The sequence below is a fragment of the Pristiophorus japonicus genome, chromosome 11 (assembly GCF_044704955.1).
Source record: "Pristiophorus japonicus isolate sPriJap1 chromosome 11, sPriJap1.hap1, whole genome shotgun sequence".
NCBI lineage: Eukaryota > Metazoa > Chordata > Chondrichthyes > Pristiophoridae > Pristiophorus > Pristiophorus japonicus.
This window is the reverse complement of record NC_091987.1, coordinates 191,865,772-191,886,873: the sequence shown is the minus strand read 5'-3', so window position 1 is coordinate 191,886,873 and position 21,102 is coordinate 191,865,772. Positions and strand designations below refer to the sequence as shown.

Sequence of the window (21,102 nt, the reverse complement as noted above, 5' to 3'; positions counted from 1 at the left end):
CTATGTATATTGTAAACAGTTGTGGTCCCAGCACCGATCCCTGTGGCACACCACTAACCACCGATTTCCAATCAGAAAAGTACCCATTTATCCCGGCACTCTGCTTTCTGTTCGCCAGCCAATTCTCTATCCATGCTAATACATTTCCTCTGACTCCGCGTACCTTTATCTTCTGCAGTAACCTTTTGTGTGGCACCTTATCGAATGCCTTTTGGAAATCTAAATACACCACATCCATCGGTACACCTCTATCCACCATGCTCGTTATATCCTCAAAGAATTCCAGTAAATTAGTTAAACATGATTTCCCCTTCATGAATCCATGTTGCGTCTGCTTGATTGCACTTTTCCTATCTAGATGTCTGCTATTTCTTCCTTAATGATAGTTTCAAGCATTTTCCCCACTACAGATGTTAAACTAACCAGCCTATAGTTACCTGCCTTTTGTCTGCCCCCTTTTTTAAACAGAGGCGTTACATTAGCTGCTTTCCAATCCGCTGGTACCTCCCCAGAGTCCAGAGAATTTGGGTAGATTATAATGAATGCATCTGCTATAACTTCTGCCATCTCTTTTAATACCCTGGGATGCATTTCATCAGGACCAGGGGACTTGTCTACCTTGAGTCCCATTAGCCTGTCCAGCACTACCCCCCTAATGATAGTGTTGGTTCTTTGTAGAGGCCCAGTTCTTTTTTACAAATCCTTGTTCATGTTTTTGTGATTAATATAGCTGTTAACATTTTCTTCTATGCATAACTGTCATAAAAGATGCCCTTTGCTCTCATTTGATCGATTTAGATGCAACTTTTCCTGGTCTTCTCGTTCTCTAAATCGCTGTCTTCCCTGCAAATAGGATTTGCCTTGATTGTTTCTGTGAGGAAAAATATTGTAAGAACTCCGGAGGTGGTGTTTGCAAAACTGGGGTTAATCCCAGTGTTTGGGAATTGGGACAGGAAGAATAGTAAAGTGGTCCCTCCTGCATTATCCCCGCATGATGGATCATTAGCAAAATTAGATTGATTTTCCTCCTGTTGCCTAGCGAGGCACACTTCTAGGTGACCATCAGCTGTCTTTCTTTTGTTGCAACCAAAAGCAACCACAATACTTCAATAACCTCATACTGATGTCTACATGAATTTAGTTGTTTGTGAGCATGACCTTGTTACTCCTTTGTGAGGGAGTTCTGGTTCAGCATAACAAAAGGATATGATCATGTTATATTGGAATTGTTACTCATTAAATAATCTTTTAAACTGAATATCACTCTATAACAGCCAGACTCCTCGTGCTTTCTGAACGTATTATTTTGTTAGCTGAAACCAATGCATGAATATTTCTAACTTTTTGCTCTCTCATTTTTATTATTTGCTTTCTGTTTGTGTTTCTTTTCTCAGTATGACCGCCTAAACCTGATAAAAGTAAGGCCAACTCAAGTTTGCTCTTCTTCCCTTCTTTTGTCTAGTTAGAATTGAACTGATAGCACTGAAATGCTTTTTTTTACATCAGTGCTCTTGTTTGTGCTCATTTAATTCCTCTCCTTTGCTGGTAGCTTCCCATCTGCACTCTTGCATCTATTTCCAGATATTTAGCTTTGCAAACTCTGTCCTCATTTATTACATTTTAATCAATGTATAAATGCCAACTGCTGCATATGTATCGACCACTCTGGTTACTGTGCTGAAGGAATTCTGTCTTTGCAACAGATTACCACCAAAAAGCTGGTACATTACAATTTGACTGAAACGTCCAACAACCATGGAAAGGGCAGGAAGCAGCTTGTTACTCAGGTGCACTCATTGATATTGTGAATATATTACTTATACTGTGTCTACTGTGAACTAAATCTTGTGTAACATATACAGGAGTTATATAACATATATATATATCTATGTTTTAAAACAAATCGTATTTCTCAATATACCAACCTTTCCACATGTCCTTGTTTTTTTAATATAAAACAAAAGAAAAGTACTGCGGATGCTGGAAATCTGAAATGAAAACAAAAATTGCTGGAAATACTCAGCAGGGCCAGCAGCATCTGTGGAAAGAGAAACAGAGTTAACGTTTCAGATCGATGACCTTTCGTCAGAAAGTCAGAGACCTGAAACGTTAACTCTGTTTTTCCCTCTGCAGATGCTGCCTGACCTGCTGAGTATTTCTAATCTTATAAATCAGCCATTTTAACTGTCACAAGATTTTACATGGAGCCACATGACAAAGCTTGGCAGCTCGTTAACAAAGGTCAGAATCAGGGGAAGTCATAACGGGGAACAAAGAAATGGCAGACCAATTGAACAAGTACTTTGGTTCGGTATTCACTAAGGAGGACACAAACAACCTTCTGGATATAAAAGGGGTCAGAGGGTCTAGTAAGGAGGAGGAACTGAGGGAAATCTTTATTAGTCGGGAAATTGTGTTGGGGAAATTGATGGGATTGAAGGCCGATAAATCCCCAGGGCCTGATGGACTGCATCCCAGAGTACTTAAGGAGGTGGCCTTGGAAATAGCGGATGCATTGACAGTCATTTTCCAACATTCCATTGACTCTGAATCAGTTCCTATGGAGTGGAGGGTAGCCAATGTAACCCCACTTTTTAAAAAAGGAGGGAGAGAAAACAGGGAATTATAGACCGGTCAGCCTGACCTCAGTAGTGGGTAAAATGATGGAATCAATTATTAAGGATGTCATAGCAGCGCATTTGGAAAATGGTGACATGATAGGTCCAAGTCAGCATGGATTTGTGAAAGGGAAATCATGCTTGACAAATCTTCTGGAATTTTTTGAGGATGTTTCCAGTAAAGTGGACAAAGGAGAACCAGTTGATGTGGTATATTTGGACTTTCAGAAGGCTTTCGACAAGGTCCCACACAAGAGATTAATGTGCAAAGTTAAAGCACATGGGATTGGGGATAGTGTGCTGACGTGGATTGAGAACTGGTTGTCAGACAGGAAGCAAAGAGTAGGAGTAAATGGGTACTTTTCAGAATGGCAGGCAGTGACTAGTGGGGTACCGCAAGGTTCTGTGCTGGGGCCCCAGCTGTTTACATTGTACATTAATGATTTAGATGAGGGGATTAAATGTAGTATCTTCAAATTTGCGGATGACACTAAGTTGGGTGGCAGTGTGAGCTGCGAGGAGGTTGCTATGAGGCTGCAGAGTGACTTGGATAGATTAGGTGAGTGGGCAAATGCATGGCAGATGAAGTATACTGTGGATAAATGTGAGGTTATCCACTTTGGTGGTAAAAACAGAGAGACAGACTATTATCTGAATGGTGACAGATTAGGAAAAGGAAAGGTGCAACGAGACCTGGGTGTCATGGTACATCAGTCATTGAAGGTTGGCATGCAGGTACAGCAGGCGGGTAAGAAAGCAAATGGCATGTTGGCCTTCATAGCGAGGGGATTTGAGTACAGGGGCAGGGAGGTGTTGCTACAGTTGTACAGGGCCTTGGTGAGGCCACACCTGGAGTATTGTGTACAGTTTTGATCTCCTAACTTGAGGAAGGACATTCTTGCTATTGAGGGAGTGCAGCGAAGATTCACCAGACTGATTCCCGGGATGGTGGGACTGACCTATCAAGAAAGACTGGATCAACTGGGCTTTGTATTCACTGGAGTTCAGAAGAATGAGAGGGGACCTCATAGAAACGTTTAAAATTCTGACGGGTTTAGACAGGTTCGATGCAGGAAGAATGTTCCCAATGTTGGGGAAGTCCAGAACCAGGGGTCACAGTCTAAGGATAAGGGGTAAGCCATTTAGGACCGAGATGAGGAGAAACCTCTTCACCCAGAGAGTGGTGAACCTGTGGAATTCTCTACCACAGAAAGTAGTTGAGGCCAATTCACTAAATATATTCAAAAGGGAGTTACCGTATATACTCGCGTATCCTACGATCTCACGTATCATGCGACCCCTAAATTTTCGTCCCCAAAACATGATTTTATCATATATCTCATGTATCATGCGAGTCACTTTTTTGAGATACCAGATGCCACTAGGCTAGGCTTTCAAACAAGTTTAACAAGTACCCAACACGTAACAAGTACCCTAACACATAACAACAATCGAATACAGACCTTAACAACCGAATCATGAAACATCGAGTGGATTCTGTTGTGAAAGCTGTTCGCGAATCGAACACCGATATAGCAATCATTCCAGCTGGCTTGACTAGCGTCGTTCAGCCACAGCCTCTACTGTGTTTGCGGGTAAAAGAAGCATGGGCTGAGATAGATGGAGCCTCTAATAATGCAGCAAACTTCAGAGGGAGTTGTGGGTGGCGATCTCTAGACCACAGCAAAGATACAGTACAAGTGACAATAGAGGCTGCAATCCAGCCCAGGAGATACCTGCCGAGATTCAGCGTGGATACGGTCTGCTTAACAGCCTAACAGCCTAATCTTGGCCAGCACTTCACACCCGCAAATTTTGTATCTCGCGTATCATGCGACCCCCCAAATTTAGGTTACAATTTAGGTCTTCAAAAGTCGCATGATACGCGAGTATATACGGTAGATGAAGTCCTTACTACTCGGGGGATCAAGGGGTATGGCGAGAAAGCAGGAAGGGGGTACTGAAGTTTCATGTTCAGCCATGAACTCATTGAATGGCGGTGCAGGCTAGAAGGGCTGAATGGCCTGCTCCTGCACCTATTTTCTATGTTTCTCTGTTTCTATGTCTATGTTTCTATGTCATATACCGAACCAGTAAAATCCAAATCAGTAAACTCCTTTTACCACCTCCTCCACCTTTCACCTACAAAGATATATTACAACCGAGCCATAATTGTTTTGGGATTTGGAATATTTAAAACCATCGTGCAATTTTATGCAATTTTTTGAACATTTTGATAGATAATAGTGTAGTACTGCACTCGATTTCCGGGCCGGGCCGCTTGGGTGATTTGACGTCACCCAAATCCAGGTCGCTGATTGCAGCATGGGCAGGTACAGCAGGAATGGCGAGGTCAGGACGAAGGAGCGGCGAGTGATTGTGGAGCGATGTGATCGGGGCCCAGGAGAGACGAGAGTTCGGGGCCCAGAAGTGGCGAGGGCCCAGGGGCAGCATGGGCCAGCCCACACTGCGATATCTGTGAACGCTAGGTCCATGCAGCAGAGCTGGTCTCCAGTTGCCTTGGTTAATCCTTGCCACTGGACCAAGACCAAGCTCTGTCAAGCCTGTGTGGTGGCTGGTGTGCAACGGCCACCACACGTTAAAAAAAATCCACGCACAGGCATCTTGCATCTTTCAAGATGTAGTTCGGGATCTGGAATATTAGGTCCTTCATTGAAACACCTGGGAACTCATCCCTTTTTGGCATGGCAGCAGGTCATCCTTGTTTTGAGCAACCGCCTATGATGATGAATGCACTCGAGTATTGTTTGATCTCTGATATCTTCTTATGAATGATAGAGGTGGGATGTGTATTTTTTCACACACCTACTTAATTAGACTTTTTGTTTAATAGGAGGCATTTCTTCTCTGAGAGGGTGGTGAATCTTGGAATTATCTACCCCAGAGAGCTGTGGAGGCTGATTCATTGGCTATATTCAAGGCTGAGATAAACAAATTCATGAACTATAGAGGAGTCGAGGGTTATGGGGAACAGGCAGGAAAGTAAAGTTGAGGCCAAGATCAGATCAGCCATGATCATGAATGGCAGAGCAGACGCGAGGGGCCGTATGGCCTACTCCTGCTTCTATTTCTAATGTAATTGAGAAGACTTGAGGAAAGGTCGAGGCCGATCGTACAAAATACCAACAAAGAACAAGAGAAATGATGATATCATTCAAATATTTGCATTTATATAGCATCTTTAATGTAGAAAACAACATCTCAAGGTGCTTCACAGATTTTTACTATAGCTAGAAGTAATGAAATGGTTAAATGTTCATTCCCAGGATACTTTAGGGTTTAATGTGTCCGAGTACAATTTAGCTGCCGCTGCTGATTAGTTTTTGCTGAAATTGAAGGATGTGTGATTTGTGCCTTATTTTTGTGGCCACTTTGTGAAACAAGATAGGCTTGAGATAGGAAGTGGAACAGTGGAGCTCAGAATGATTAGTTCCATCCTAAATGATAAATAAATTGGCATCTGGTGTTTTGAAGAAAATATCCTATTTCTGGGGGTCTTGTTCACAAGAACACGTGTCATGCCATAATGAATCAGCAGTGGCCATGTTTATGAGAGATGGCCTGCAAAGATCTTAAGTTGTCAGAGAGTCAGGATCGAAAAGGATCGACAGAGGTTACCTGTCTGTCTGGGGAAAGGCGGTAATACTGTTTATTTCTCTGTTTGTCTACTGCTCAAAGACATTGTGCGTGTCTAGACTTGATCAAACACAATAAAGAGATTTGTGGTTGCAAACCATATTTGGTTTCTGATTTGAACTGCTTAAAGAAGGAGGCCATTGACGGGGTTTAAACCTGATGATGAGAATTTTAAATTTGAGGCGTTAGGGAACTTGGAGCCAATGTAGGTCAGTGAGGACAGTGGTGATGGGTGAATGGCAGTTGGTGGGGGACTGGATACGGGCAGCAGAGTTTTGGATGGGCTGAATCATACGAAGGGTGGAGAATTAAAGGCTGGCCATAACTACTATGGAATGGTTGAGCTCAGCTGTAATGGTTAGTCGACATCAAGGTTGCATTTGAAAAGTGTGTAGACCATAGAAGTTTAGCGGGGCTGAGGAAGATAAGGGATGGACAATGCTCTTTGATTACCTTGGAGTACCTATGTAAATGCCAGATCTAAAGGGCACATTGCGATCTCATGTTGCCACAGATAGTCTAAAGTTAGTACTGATGCTTCAGGCAGAGCACATCTTAAGCACTTGGACTTCTTTTAGATGAAGCCACTTTGGGTTTTTGTGTATATACAGCACATCAGAACCATATCCTGTGATCTCAGAAACATTACCCTCTGAACGTCAGAGAATGATATGCTGCGCAAACCACAGATCATAGACTTTCAACTCGTTCACCTGCTGCCTGAACTCTGACGTTATCATTCTTGGTTTGTTTGCCAGGACCAGTCCTGATTTTGCCCTCTTTCTGCAGGGAAGTTCCCTGCCTCTGCATTAAGGCACCTGATGCCATGTCCCAGATCAAGAATTCCCAGTGTGGAGTTATAGGAATGCAACATTTACTAATGTGCTTAGATGTTGAGCTATTTAATAACTCTTAATATTTGACCTCTAGTATTGAGTAGGATCAAATTTGGTTGTATTTGCTTACCTTTCAAGCTGTCAATCATTAGGCATGGCTTTAGGTATTAACCACCACTAATTATCTCTTGATTGCAAAGAATTAACGATTAATACATTAGTGATTATGATTTTTATTCATAATATTTTTTAAAAATCATAAAAAAGAATTGAGAGATGTGGTGATTCTAGCAGAAATAGCTTGCCTTAAAAGTATAATTTGCCCATCCCCACTTCCTCCAGCTTCTATCCAGTGATACAGTAAGGGGAGGTGGGAAGTACAATGGAATGGAAAGTGAGCACCAGAGAAGCAGAATACTGCAATTTTTATGCCGATGAGATGATAAACACGGATATAAATGAGTTTAATTGAACTCTGATCAAACCAAATCTTTCAGCATGTTACAACAAATGAAATCATAATTTGGAGAAGTGGTTGAATGTGTTCTCAGAATTAGGAGGAACTTTAACTCAGAGTTTTGATAACAATATATAATAAAAACTGAATACAGCAAAAAAATACTTTTCAAAAACCAGACTAAAGCAGATCAATCTTCTTTACAACATTTTGACTGAATGTAGATGGCAGAATGGCGCCACTTGAAATCAATATCTGGCTAATCTTTTTTGTTGACTTGAAACTACATTAATGTCACTGATATCCTTTCATTGTCTAAAATATAACTGAACAACCTTTCACCGAGTGCGGATCAGGTTTGAACAGAGGAGGATCATCAACCAAATCAGTTTACAACACACAATCATGTTTCACTTTTAAAGGAAATGTTTTCTATTTTGGGTATTTTAATTTTTTCCTGCTAATATCTGCATTCCATCCCAACTGTTAATGTACAGAACCAGAATTGCAGTATTTATGCATTTATTAATTTTTCATCATGAAACCTCCATTTTTTACATGGACGTTCCCCACCAACATTCCAACAATGAATTATGATTAAAGTTAATATCCTTTTCTCTCCGTCAATTTGGTTTTTAAACAGTGACACAATATCATCAGGTGAATTTGTAGGAAGGGAGTTACTGATCCCAATTGTGTGTAAGATCTAAACTTTCATATACCATTCAATTGACTTCATTGCTAATTACTCTGATAATTGCGCTCCTTCAAATAATCAGGCTCAGTATCCTATCCAAGTCAGAAGCCCACTGTTTCTTGCACTCACCAAAGTGAGGGATGTCAGTGTTGGGGAATTGGACCCTTTTCCATTTTTGGCATTCAATAACTCCATGAAATACTGTCCTGCAACCATTTTGAGAAAGTGGTGATGGCAGGACTCGCAATCAGAATCCCCTATTCAAGAAAATCTGTCGTCAAAAATTTATAATTAATTTTGACATTCTTTTGTTTGTTTCAGTCAGTTTGTTTTTCAGGATGTTGTTAAAACAGTGAGTGTTGATTTTCTCCTCGGGGAAATTGGCTAAAAGGAACTTCCTGAGCCTGTGCCCCATGGGAGATGAGTTACTGTCATCAAAAGAAAGGATCATTGATCGGAGGAGCTGATTTGATTTTGCCATTTCCTTTGCTTATTATACTTTAGCCTCCTCACTCTGCCAGACTCGGTAATAACCCCAACCCAGTCTCCCCTAATGGTGCCATTAGGAAGCATTATTTAAAATAGAGCACTGCATTGCACCTGAGCAAAGCCCCACCTCTCCTGGGAGTACATGACATCATCAATGATGCAAAGTGAGCATGTTCCATTTCTCAGATCTGCCAGCTCTCTCCTTGGAGGGAGTACACATACACACTAGACCTTTAAGTCTACACAGAGGTGACATAACTAACGGTATTGAATTTGATGGAAGTTTTCACTTGGTTGAGTAGTTAGCTGTTTCTTTTGTTCAACAAATAAGAGTTATGAATTGAGGTTCTGGTGATGTTTAAGCTTGTGGAAATAATCCAAACATCATGAGACTGTATATTAAATAAAAATAGAACAAAGGCAGGAATGAAAAAATGTAACTGCGCTGATGCATATCCACAGTTCCTAGTTCTGCTGCCTATATCCCAAGTTCCGTTCACCTGTCACCTTTTGTGCTCGCTGACCTACATTGGCTCCCGATCTGGCAATGCCTCGATTTTGTTTTCAAATCCCTCCAAGGACTCGCCCCTCCCTATCTCTGTAATTTCCTGCAGCCCCACAACCCTCAGAGCCCTCTACTCTCCTATTCTGGCCTCTTGTTCATCCCTGATTTTAATCGCTCCACCATTGGAAGCTGTGCCTTCAATTGCCCCAAGGTCTGGAATTCTCTCCCTAAACCTCTCCGCCTCTCTACCTCTCACTCCTCCTTTAAGTCGCTCCTCAAAACCTCTTTGACCAGGCAGTGTTGCACCCCAGTGAACAGGGGCAGGATTTGATACGTATTACACTGATTGGCTGGTCCGCCCTTGTGGACATTTTCCCAGTTATTCAAGATTTTGATCATCTGAGGAGAAGTAGAAGTCAGCACGGCATGTAAAAGAAAGTATTTCAACCCCTTTCCATTCCGAAATTGTGTTTTAAATTGAGGTTGCTTTCCTGTAGAGAGTAATTCAGTAAAATACCAATCATTTGTGTGGGAATCTATTTGTGTTTCCATGGAAACCAAAGTAAGCAATTTGGGCCGGGAAATTTCTTGTTGCTTCTGCTCCACTACCAAAACTTGGTCGGAAGTGTAGCAGATATCCCAAATTCATCACGCGCCTCTGATCACCATTGTGTACAAGAGGTTACTTTCATACGACACGATTACTTACCCGTTGCTAGTTTGGCCTAATGAAGTTAGGCCTCATTAACTCTGCTTGTCATGTGGCAAACTTGTGCAGAGCCTATAACTAGTTCACTTAATGTACACCTTTCAGAATGTGATTATGGGCATCTTATTACCCTGAGTACATTCATTAAATGATTTGTGATTATAGATTCTATAGCTCCAAATCATGTGAGCTACTCAGTATGATAAGGCACCAAGTTTCTTTGTCCCAAGAATCTGTCCCAAGTTTATTTATTATTTTTTTTTTTAAAGAGTGCTACTCTTGTAAAATACATTGTTAAGCCAGTTCTCTCTATGGCCAACTCCCACTTAAAACTTGTGACTTGTGATGGTAGAAAATGTTCAGACATTCTTAACCCATTTGTCACTTCTGTGATTTGCTACCAGAGGAATTTAACTGTGGCAGAATTATGAATGAATATCAGCGGAGATGTAGCAAAAATATCAAGACACTTAATTATCACAAGAATTTCAACTCGTTGCAATTTCTGCGCTGGAATTAGTTGAAATCCAATAATCAATTACACATCATGTTTGTAGGAAGCACTGCATCTTTTAGAGCGAGGATACAAAATTCCAGGTATGAATTGTATATTGGAGAATACTAATGTATTCTCGTTGCGGCTCAGTGGACAGCACCCTTGCCTCTGAGTCAGAAGGAACTTGAGCACAAAAATCTAGTCTGACACTCCATTGCAGTGCTGAGGGAGCGCTGCACTGTTGGAGGTGCTGTCTTTCAGATGTGACGTTAAACCGAGGCCCTGTCTGCCACCTCGTGTGGACATAAAAGATACTATGGCACTATTTTGAAGAAGAGCAGAAGAGTTATCCCCGGTGTCATGCCCAATATTAATCCCTCAATCAACATAACAGAAAAACATATTACCTGGTCATTATCACATTGCTGTTTATGGGAGCTTGCTACATGCAAATTGGCTGCCACTTTCCCCACATTTCAACAGTGATTATACTCCAAAAGTGCTTCATTGGCTGTAAAGTGCTTTGAGATGTCCGGTGGTTGTGAAAGGCGCTACAGAAATGCAAGTCTTTCTTAATCTCCCTCAGGGAAACCGAGCTCTGAATTATGAACCTTGAATAAGAGGATCAGAAGCACTCATTTTGTTTACAAATCCTTGCGCTGTTTTTACAAGGCACTACGAGGCAGATCATGAAATGTAGCCCTCCTTTGCACCGACAAAGTCAACTGTAGGTCGGTAGATATAGAATCTAAGCTAGAGGAGTATCATTCTATCTGAATCTTTTCACTGCAGAGTTGAACCTTTTCCCTTGATAATAGCAACCTGGGAGCCTGCTCTGACTTGAACAGAAAGATAACATGTTCCATCAGAGAGGGATTAGGGCCAGAATGCAGTTTCTAGTTTAGTAATTTTAAGAAACCAAGGAAGGAGAGCCCTCTACAGGTTACTGTGAAGTATTAAAAACCACATTTTCTTTCCTCATGGAATACTTGGGTTTAAGTAAATTGCTTCATATATAGTACTAAACCTTTAATTTGGATTTACAATGCTATACTTTCACATCTATGTTGGTGACATTTCAATATTTGCAAATGTCAATTAAGTAAAAAGTTCTAAGGATAAATTTATAAAAAAAAAACATTTTTTTTAAATAGATTTATTTAATGTAAAGTGACGTAACTGACCAATGACTGCTACTAGACATGCATCACAAAGTTGCCTCTAGGCTGATCAATATCAATCCTTACTGCCCGTCATCTCTATGAATTACGTGACTGAGTTCTGGGCTCTACAGAGAGCCCTTCAACTGCAGATTCATTAAAAAATAGAGGGAACATCTAAAAAGGGCACTTCAGTGTGAGGAAGGGGTTTGTGCCCACAGTACTTACCCTCGCAGTGATTTCTCTGTCGAAACCAAAGTGAAATCAAATTAAACTTAACAATGGCCCAAGTTGTTTCACAGTCTTTAAAGTCCAGTTATAGAATAAATTGGTTCAGTGTTAATACATCATTTTCCTTTCTGAACCAGCACCATTTTTCAACATCCAGTCTATAATTATAAACCACGTTTTTCTCATTTTCTTTGCAATATACTTTAAATAAAGCTGTTCTATATGGTATGGGTTGCCCTTTCATGTGACTTAAGGTTTTTAATCCTCAAAGGGTTTGTAGACTGTAAATAAAGCAAAATACACTTGCAGGCTGTAAATAAAGTGTCAAGATTTTTCCTGCATATTATTATTTCTGTACTTCTTGCAATGGATCGCTGCCTCCATTATATAATTGCCATCTATCATATCGGGTCCATTTATGATGCATGCTGTTTCCCTAATCAGGAAAGAGGCCAAGTAAAATACTGCAGCTGGGCTGGGTGCCAGATGTCCATGCAAGTTGGCCTCGCCCTCTTCCTGCTGCAAGAGAATCAATTTTGTGTTCTCTAAGCGGATTAAGTGAGATGGGAAACTCATCGTATAAGAAACTGTGTCGATAGATGTGTCCCATTCCATGTAATGTTCTGATTCTATTCCATATTTTGTGACCTTGTCGACAACTAGGTCAATCAGACAGCAAAGAAGCCTGCAAGGGTGTGAGCTGGGACCACATAACCAGCATGCGTTGGATTCTTAATCTATTTTAAAAAGAAGCTTATCTTGTGCCCTTTATTAAGTAGAGAAGTCAGGGAACAGACTTTTAATATTCACTTTAATATAAGTGTATTATTTCCCCGATACAGAACTGACTATTCATATGTGTGAAGATATAGGGGTGGAAATTCAGTCACTCCTCTGTTGCACGTTAATCCAGACAAAGCGGTAAATTTTGCGGAAATGGTTTGCGTCTTCAGCCGCAAAATTCACCAGCTGGGTCCTGAGTTTGGAGCGGAGCACTAAGGGAGGCTGAGCAAATGAAAATCCCGACGTAAGCAGCCAGCTTCGGAGCGTCCTAAGAGAGGCTTCAGTGAAACAAATAAATCTGAAAAAAACCACCAAAAACATTCCTAATACTTTACTCATGCCACATCAACATAAATCGCAAAAATAGAAAAATAAAAAACAATGGGCCAGAAATTCACCTGAGATCCCTGGCGTCGGATCCTCAGTATTCCGGCGGTTGTGTCTTTTGAACTGCCGGAATACCGCTGGTGCGCACTCCCACGGTTTTCGGTGGTGGCGAAGCGTTGCGATAGTGGGCGGGAGCGGGTGGCGGCGAGGCCTAAAGCTCGGCGATCTGCGGCAAGCAAAGAACCATTGCAAAAACGGGCGGTTTGGCTTCTTGCGCATGCGCGGACTCCGAATAATAGCTTGGAAACTGTGGGACTCCTGTGGGATTATCAACTTATCAGCTTTATTTGGCTGTTTTGGAGGCTGTTTCTTTGGCCAGCCAGATTGAGACAGTCCTCTAAGCATTTCATGGACACTTCCAATATTGGCTCCCGTTCTTTTTCCATGAATTATCTGGAGAATATTTGAATTTGAGTTCTATGTGAAATGAGCCAGCGCAGCTCAGAAGCAAGAGGTGGCTCCAGCAGGTGAGTGCGAGTAAAGACTTCACGGAACGTTGGTATGCAATGTTATGGTTTAAAGGAGCCGGTAATGGTTTGCATGTGTACGAGAGGATTGGAGGCAGGGACGAGGGAGGGGAGGGGATGTTGGGGAGGACGTTGGGGTGGGTCTGCTTTGGAGCCGGACTGTTTTATAATAAAAAAACGAAGCCCAAAGCTAAGGGAATGAGGGAAGAGGGTGCAGAGCAAAGTAAAGGTCCCGAGGGATTTGAAGGGCAGGCGTATGAGATTACAACATGCTTCAGCTTTGCGCCTGTCCCGACAGTTTGTATATTTTGGGGGAAAATTTCCAAATTTTTCACAGACACTTGTCACATTGTGGCTTGAGTTCTGCCATGTTTGGGTCGATATATTGTAAAATTTTAATTCATTTTTTATTTTATTTTATCACCAACAAGTAAATATGGCATTACTGCCTACTGATCGGCAGTTAGCTTCTACTTTTACTGATTTCTAATAGATATTGAGGCTTTGTTGATTATGAATGGTCTTCCGGGCCACTGTAAATACCTTCAATGCTAAAATAAAATGGAGGGAGGCATAACGCTGGGCCCAAGTCAGGTAAGTACATTAAAAAATTGATCAGAGCAATAACGGGTGGTAGCGGGCATTAAAAAATACTTTTTAATGCAAATTAGCGCTTGGGGGGGGGGGGGTGATTTTGCACGATTTCTGGGTGGCAAATGTGGATGGATGATTTGCAGCAGCGCCGGCGATAATCATAGGCCGAAATTGCCGACGGCGATAATCGAGAGATGAAACGGGCGGTCCAGGGCGGTAATTTACATTTTTGTCCAAAACGGGCGGTAACTGGGCATTAAATGGGCAATCCTAGGGAAAATTCTAGCCCAATCACACTTGCCTCAGGTAAATATTCCTTCCCTCACTGCGGCCGCTACAGCTCGGACCGCCAGCTTTCACAGGCAGTCCCACTAGGGCGCGTTATGGGGTGCTATGGATCGGGCAAGTTTCAGACTTCGAGCCGCTGTCTCAACCAGGGACGTTGCACACTGGCTCAACTCTCCCGGGCAGTCTGCTCCACGCCCCCGCAAACCCAGTACCGAATGTCCCAGCGAGGCGCTGGTAGCTGGCCACCCGCATAATATGCCTTCCGCTGCCATTACAGCATTCTTGACAGATTACAAGTTCCGTGTTTTAGCGCATGCACAGTGCATGCCTAAACCCGGAATTTGTGCGGCCGTTACGAGTGCGTGCGCACCTCACACGCGCATCAGTAGGGGCTGCAAATTCAGCCCTTGTATCTCTGTTCATTGAATCCCATGCCACTGCTTTCATCACTCTTATTCACATCAAATTACTCACCTATCTCCCACACTTGTCAGCCCCCATATCTCAACAGTGAGATTCTGTACCATGCGTGCATTGCTCTCCTCAGCCAAATCCTCCCCTTACTCCAAGATTGTCTTAGAAAGCAAGGACTACTTCATGGCGAGCTGTCTGCTCAAACTGCTTTTGCCCACACCTTCCCACGTCTCTTTTCCCTCCCTGCTCTTGATCAACCTCCTCAACTTCCCACAAGCTCATCTCTTCTAAGAGAATCCACCTCCTGATCCCTCGATCTCTTTGCACCAACTTCCAACTGTCCGATTACTTTTTATGGCCCCCCCCATTTTTTTTCAAATATTGTTAATAGATCCCCTTGCTCCCTTTCGGAGGGATGGGGGAGAAGGGGAGAAGGGGGGGGAAAGGAGATTGGGGGGGGGAAGGAGATTGGGGGGGATGGGGGGGGAAGGAGATTGGGGGGGGTGGGGGGTGGGGGGGGGGAAAGGAGATTGGGGGGGTGGGGGGGAGAAGGGGGAGGGAGGCTGAACGGGCCGGGCCCGAGACTTCGGGCAGGGCCCGTCCCCAGCACCAGATTTACAGGTAGGTGGCATTGGGTCGGGTCGGGGGGGTGGTGGGAGGGGGGTCGTTTCGGTTCGGGTCGGGGGGAGGGAGGGAGAGGGAGGTCAGGTCGGGGGGAGGGAGGTCAGGTCGGGTCCGGGTGGGGGGGGGGGGAAGCGGGTGTCGGGCTGGGTCCGGTCCCGGGGGGGGGGAGCGGGTGTCGGGTCCGGGGGGGGGGGGGGGGCGGGGCGGGGGAGAGCGGGTGTCGGGTCCGGTCCGGGGGGGGCGGGAAGCGCGAGTCGGGTCGGGAGGAAGCAGGAGCTGGCCGTGGGGGGATCCTTATTCATGCAGCCCCAGTGAGGCCATTCGGCCAGGGCTAGGGGCTGTGTGCTTCGGGCCCCTCTCACACTGTTTCGGGAGCTACTGCACTTGCGCACCCACTGTAGCGCGCATGTGCAGAGGTCCCGGCACTGTTTTTAGCACAGGGACCTGGCTCCGCCCCCTACAGCTCCTGCTGCGCTGCGCCGAGGGCCAGATGACCTGCAGGGAGGTGGAGAATCTGGAGGGTTTTTTTAGGCGCACTTTGTGGCGCGAAAAACGGGCGTCCAGTTCGGGACTGCGCCGTTCTAGGCGCGGCTCGAAACTTGGGCCCTTTATGTGTACTTTAGTCTAACATTGTAGAATATGTTCAGAATGAGTTGAAAGAGTGGTGGGGAATGTGTTACCAGAAGTAAGAAGCACATCTATTATGCTGGACTTATAATATACTGGCTCAGATTTTGATGTAGGAAAAACGGTGAGCCTATCAGTAAGGAGTATTCGGATAGCAACTTCTGGCATCCGCACATGCGCAGTTAAACGTGGAAATCCACAAGTTGTTGCCCGATTGTCCCAGCTCCTCCACAAGCTTCACTACACCAATACCTCGCCGAGAGACTCGGCATTCAAACACAAGGGCATGAAGTTGCGGTACTTACCCACGAGAAAAACGAAAGAGAAAAAGAGAGACTTGCATTTCTATAGCACCTTTTACGAACACCGGATGTCCCAAAGCACTTTACAGCCAATGAGGTACGTTTTTTTAAAAGTGTACTCACTGTTGTAATCTAACAGCCAATTTGCGCACAGCATTCTCCCACAAACAACAATGTGATAATGACCAGATAACCTGTTTTAGTGATATTAATTGAGGGATAAATATTGGCCAGGACACCGGGGATAACTCCCCTGCTCTTCGAAATAGTCCCATAGGATCTTTTACGTCCATTTGAGAGAGCAGACGGGACCTCGGTTTCTGTGTGCATATTCGAAATGAATGTATATATATTCTGAGATCGTTTATCTATTGTAATCCACAAGGTAGTTGCTCATTTTATGATAATCCTATAAATACAGAATTAGACTGATGAGTATGAAGTGTTGTAAGACAGGAGTTGGGCAGTATTTCTTTGCTTTATTCATAATCTAACCATGTTACAACAACATAGCATTAAAACATCCTCAAATGCAGTAATGTTTCAATAGGAAGCTTCAAAAAGCTGTACCATTAAAAAGGAAAATCAGTTTGGGAACTTGTTCAATGCCATGATACAATATGGGAAGCAAAAGGCGGAGTTGATTGGATGATCATGTTAACCACTCAGGATTCTGCCTTGTAATTTATGATTAAGCTCCTCAAGCATGTGTTATAGCCTTGCAACATGTTCCAAGCAATTGTTTGTTGTCAACTTAATAAGATTTCCTCTCACTAAACACAACATTCATTAAAAAAAAATACACATACAGCATTATTTTTGTGTTGCAATCTGCCCTGGGTGCTTATCGGGCTGTTTAGTCCAAGGAATGGAATAAATTGCTTAAGCTGAGAGATCATTCAAAGGGAAGTTCTCATCTGGTGTAATGTATGCATCCGTGAGGATGCTCACAGGTTTGTAGAGTTGTTGCATTGAGTGGCTTGGCTAGTCATGTGATGTTCACAAGCCTCAATAAAACCCCAGTCAGTTGGGTCTAGGTCATCCACGATGAGGTATGCAGTTGTGAGCCTAGTGGATGAACTGGTAATGTGTAGTGTGATTGTGAAACCTTTGTTAATAAACCAACTAGTTCTTAATAACAATGTGTTGCTCTGAATTCTTAAGCAAAGAACCCATGAAGCAAATAAATTACATCTGGTAAATTGTCTTGGAAGAAAGTGCCCCTCTGAATGATCGCTTATCCTAATTAACTAAAATATTTAAATTGAATGCACTCTATTACATAACAGACTAGCTTCTTACTATGTTAATGGAATATATTCCACACATAAAGCTACATTCTGGGTAGGAGTTTGAATTTATTTACATTACACTCAGGATTTACATTCAAATTTAACATGCCTGCTTTATAATTATTCAAATTAGTAGGAATTCCACAATTCTGGCTTGTTCTTTAACGATCCTTGCTCGAATGGTGGTGGCGATGGGGAGCAGATTAGTGGATAGTTATTTACAGACTATGGAAGGCGAAGTACATGGCCTCGTGATGTCAAATTGTTGAGCGTGAGAACTTCAGTCATTTTGCACCTGTAGATTCTCTAATCCAAATAAAGGGGAAAATGTACTTTAAAATGGATGCACATGTTGCTTTTGTAAATATGAGAAAGTAGCACCTCAACAGACAGCAACTATTTCTTCAATCCAAGAATTTAAATTAGAATTGAAAGACCAAAAGTACCTTTTCCATTAAAATACTTTTAATTAGGTGATTAAATAGTTTCAAAAAATAAACTGATACAGATTCTATTAATTAAAGGAGGCAAAGGTTTTTGTTATTTTGAGGCCATATTTGAAAGTGTTAAAATGCTTACTTGACATCCATTTTAACCTGTCATCCAGGCACAGAAACTTGCATCCTTATTACTTCAGTAACCTGTCCCTTCAAGATTGAAATTCACTGACTGAATTCCCCCTCTATCACAAATGAACGCAGCATCCTTTAATCATATTTAGCTGTACAAGTTATTTGATATGGATACAATAACAGTATGGTCTACATTATGGCTTATTTTAGTTACAATTGTTTTTCAAGGATAGATGATCTCTTGGCAAAGTGCATCACAAAGTGGTTTATCAGATTGAAAGAAAATTGCATGGTCCTCATAACCTGACACAATGAGATCAAGGTGAATTCACATGACTGTCTGATACGATTAATAAAAGCTCACCGATGATCACGCTGGTGGGTGGAGGGTTGGATTAAGAGATGCTTAGCTGTTCTGAGAGCTTTTTTAAAATTGAGAAATCTAGCTGAAGGGCCAAGGCGGAAAAGAGAAGCAGAGTGGACAAAATAAACAAAGAAGTTATGATTAGCCAATGCCAAGTTGTGATTTTAAATGCCTGAAGATTGTAACTAGGAAAAAAGATAGAGAAGTGTAATGATCCTCAATTATGAGATCCAGGCTAAGGATGAGTTTAAGAATAAGATATAGCCGTGAGTCTTGATTTCAGCACACTGGGGAATGGGGAAGGTGTAAAATGTCATATTTGAAGCTTAGGAGGAACAAGATTGGAAAGTGCAGAAGATACACCTGTCTAGAAACTCCAATATAAAAGCAAAATACTGCGGATGCTGGAACTCTGAAATAAAAACAGAAAATGCTGGAAATAATGAGCAGGTCAGGCAGCATCTATGGAGAGAGAAACAAAGTTAACGTTTCAGGTTGATGAAAGGTTCTGACAAAAGGTCATCGACCTGAAATGGTAACTCTGTTTCTCTCTCCACAAATGCTGCCCGACCTGCTGAGTATATCCAGCATTTTCTGTTTTTAGATCCAGATACTCCATTGTGCACTGACAGTACACTGGTTGATTCAATCTATTTGTTATGCTTTTTTAAAACATTCATTTACTTTTAGCTACAAGAAACAGTAAGTCGCTATACTTCAAGTAATTGTTTTTGTATGAAGTATAGCCCATTTCAGTGAGTTCTGGCCAAGGGAGTCCCCTGCATATATCATATATATCATTTGCTAAATTAGCTTTGAAGTGATGACCTCGAACAGTTTTGCCTATTGATTAAAATGTCAATATGCTGCTTATTGTAGAAAGGCTTTTAAAGCGAATGTGGCTAAATATTTGAAAAAAAAACATTTAAAAGGTTTTGTAGAAAGGACAGGAAATGGGACAGCTCTTTCATAGAGTTGATGCAGATGCAAGGGGAAATTGGCTGTAAAATTCTATGGGCCCGAACTTGGTGGCCTTACTGCCCGCTGCCGCCGAGTTTTTTCGGCGGCCACCCCTTGGTGCCAGTTTCCACTAGGCCTCCTGCCAGCAGGAGGGGAGGACCGCTGGGAACCACCCGCTGATGGCCACTAGCGCGCAAGGCGCGTAAGTGTCCTCCCGCCCACCGAGCTGGCAGATTCCTCCGGGCGGGAGTCGGTGGCGGCAGGGGAAGGACCGCTGCGTGGAGGCAGGTCTAACCCCATCGGTAAGTATGCAAAAAAGAACTTTTTTTTTGGTGATTAATGCGAATGGGGTCCCTTAAAGGTTTTCCAGTGGGTTTTTTTTTGTGTGTAAATTTTTATTTTTATGTGTCCCCCCTCCCTGGGCCCGGCTTAATCCTCGGTGGCACTTTGGTGAGGATTGCATTTGCCACTGAGATTGGGAGCTCCCGCCCGCTGCCGCCCAGATTCACGGCATAAGTCCCTTTTTTGCCGCCGGGCGGTCTTTCAAGGACTTTTTAACGAAACTTCCACCCAAAGTACCATCGGATGTCTCGGCGGTGCTTTGGGCGGCACTTGGGTGGAACTTAGCTTCCACCAAGTTCGGGCCCTTTGATTCTATGTTGAAGGGACAGATCTAGCATCCCGTTAAAAATGATCTAAAAATGAGATGTAGGCCACATTCAGATTTCTTCTGGGATCCCACTGGATGACATTCTGGGTCTGTGAGGGCACTTGTATGTCCAGGAAGTGTCTTTGCAATTTCAGTTAATCGTACCTTTCTTCAGTTATATTTGATAATTTATTTAATTTAAACAAGTCGGCAGCACTGCAACTTTAAAGACAACAGGTAATGGCTTTCAGGAGGTGAGAATGACACTTCAGCATGTTAATAATAAGCTTTCACCTTCCATCACTTTAATCAAAGTGGCACACTACAGGGTTAAACCACAAAATCAGTGCTAAGGAAGACAAATTAATCTTCTCCATTGAAAAACTATCAGTGGATTGTTGTTTAGCTTGTTGGAAACTGAATGTGTTTGGGGCAAGGATGCTTTAGTACATAACCATCATACAAGAGTAAACATTTTGGGGAGAGCAATTTGGAATTCTTTTCTAGGATTCAAAATTTAAGTCGTAATGAATTATCTTAGTTACCTATTTAAAGAGTGCATCTTACCATGGATACCTCTCTTTTAAAAACTCATACTATTACAAGGAGTTTAGGAAATCACAGGACCTGAAAAGACCATTTAGGTCCATCCAGAATAGCCACAACTGTAGCAAATAGCATTTTTCTAGCTTGAATTACTGTTTTTTTGCCAGTCCCTCTTAAAATGAATGATGTTATCAGCCTTGGTTGCCTCCCAGTGTGGCAGATTCCCAACATTCTCCATCCCCTCTAAATATCTTAAGCCTTAAACCCGGATGAAGGAGGCCATTTGATCCATCTGGCTCAGCCATCCATTGAAACAGAGATTTCAGCCATCATAACATTTCACTCTTGATTGATTGATTCACAGTTTTTACCTTCTGG

The 21,102-nt window shown here is 42.6% G+C and overlaps 1 protein-coding gene across 9 annotated transcripts in view; it reads left to right on the top strand.

Annotated features, from left to right (window-relative positions):
• gramd1ba (GRAM domain containing 1Ba) overlaps positions 1-21,102 on the top strand; it is a 561,758-nt gene that overhangs the window by 424,559 nt on the left and 116,097 nt on the right. For 7 of the 9 annotated variants that reach the window (XM_070894372.1, XM_070894371.1, XM_070894370.1 and 4 more), the window contains 2 exons: positions 1,395-1,418; positions 1,704-1,787. The exons of the other annotated variants lie outside the window; for them this stretch is intronic. In XM_070894372.1, the coding sequence (XP_070750473.1) occupies positions 1,395-1,418; positions 1,704-1,787 (108 nt within the window). The remainder of the gene's footprint in view (positions 1-1,394; positions 1,419-1,703; positions 1,788-21,102) is intronic. 9 annotated transcript variants of the gene reach the window in all.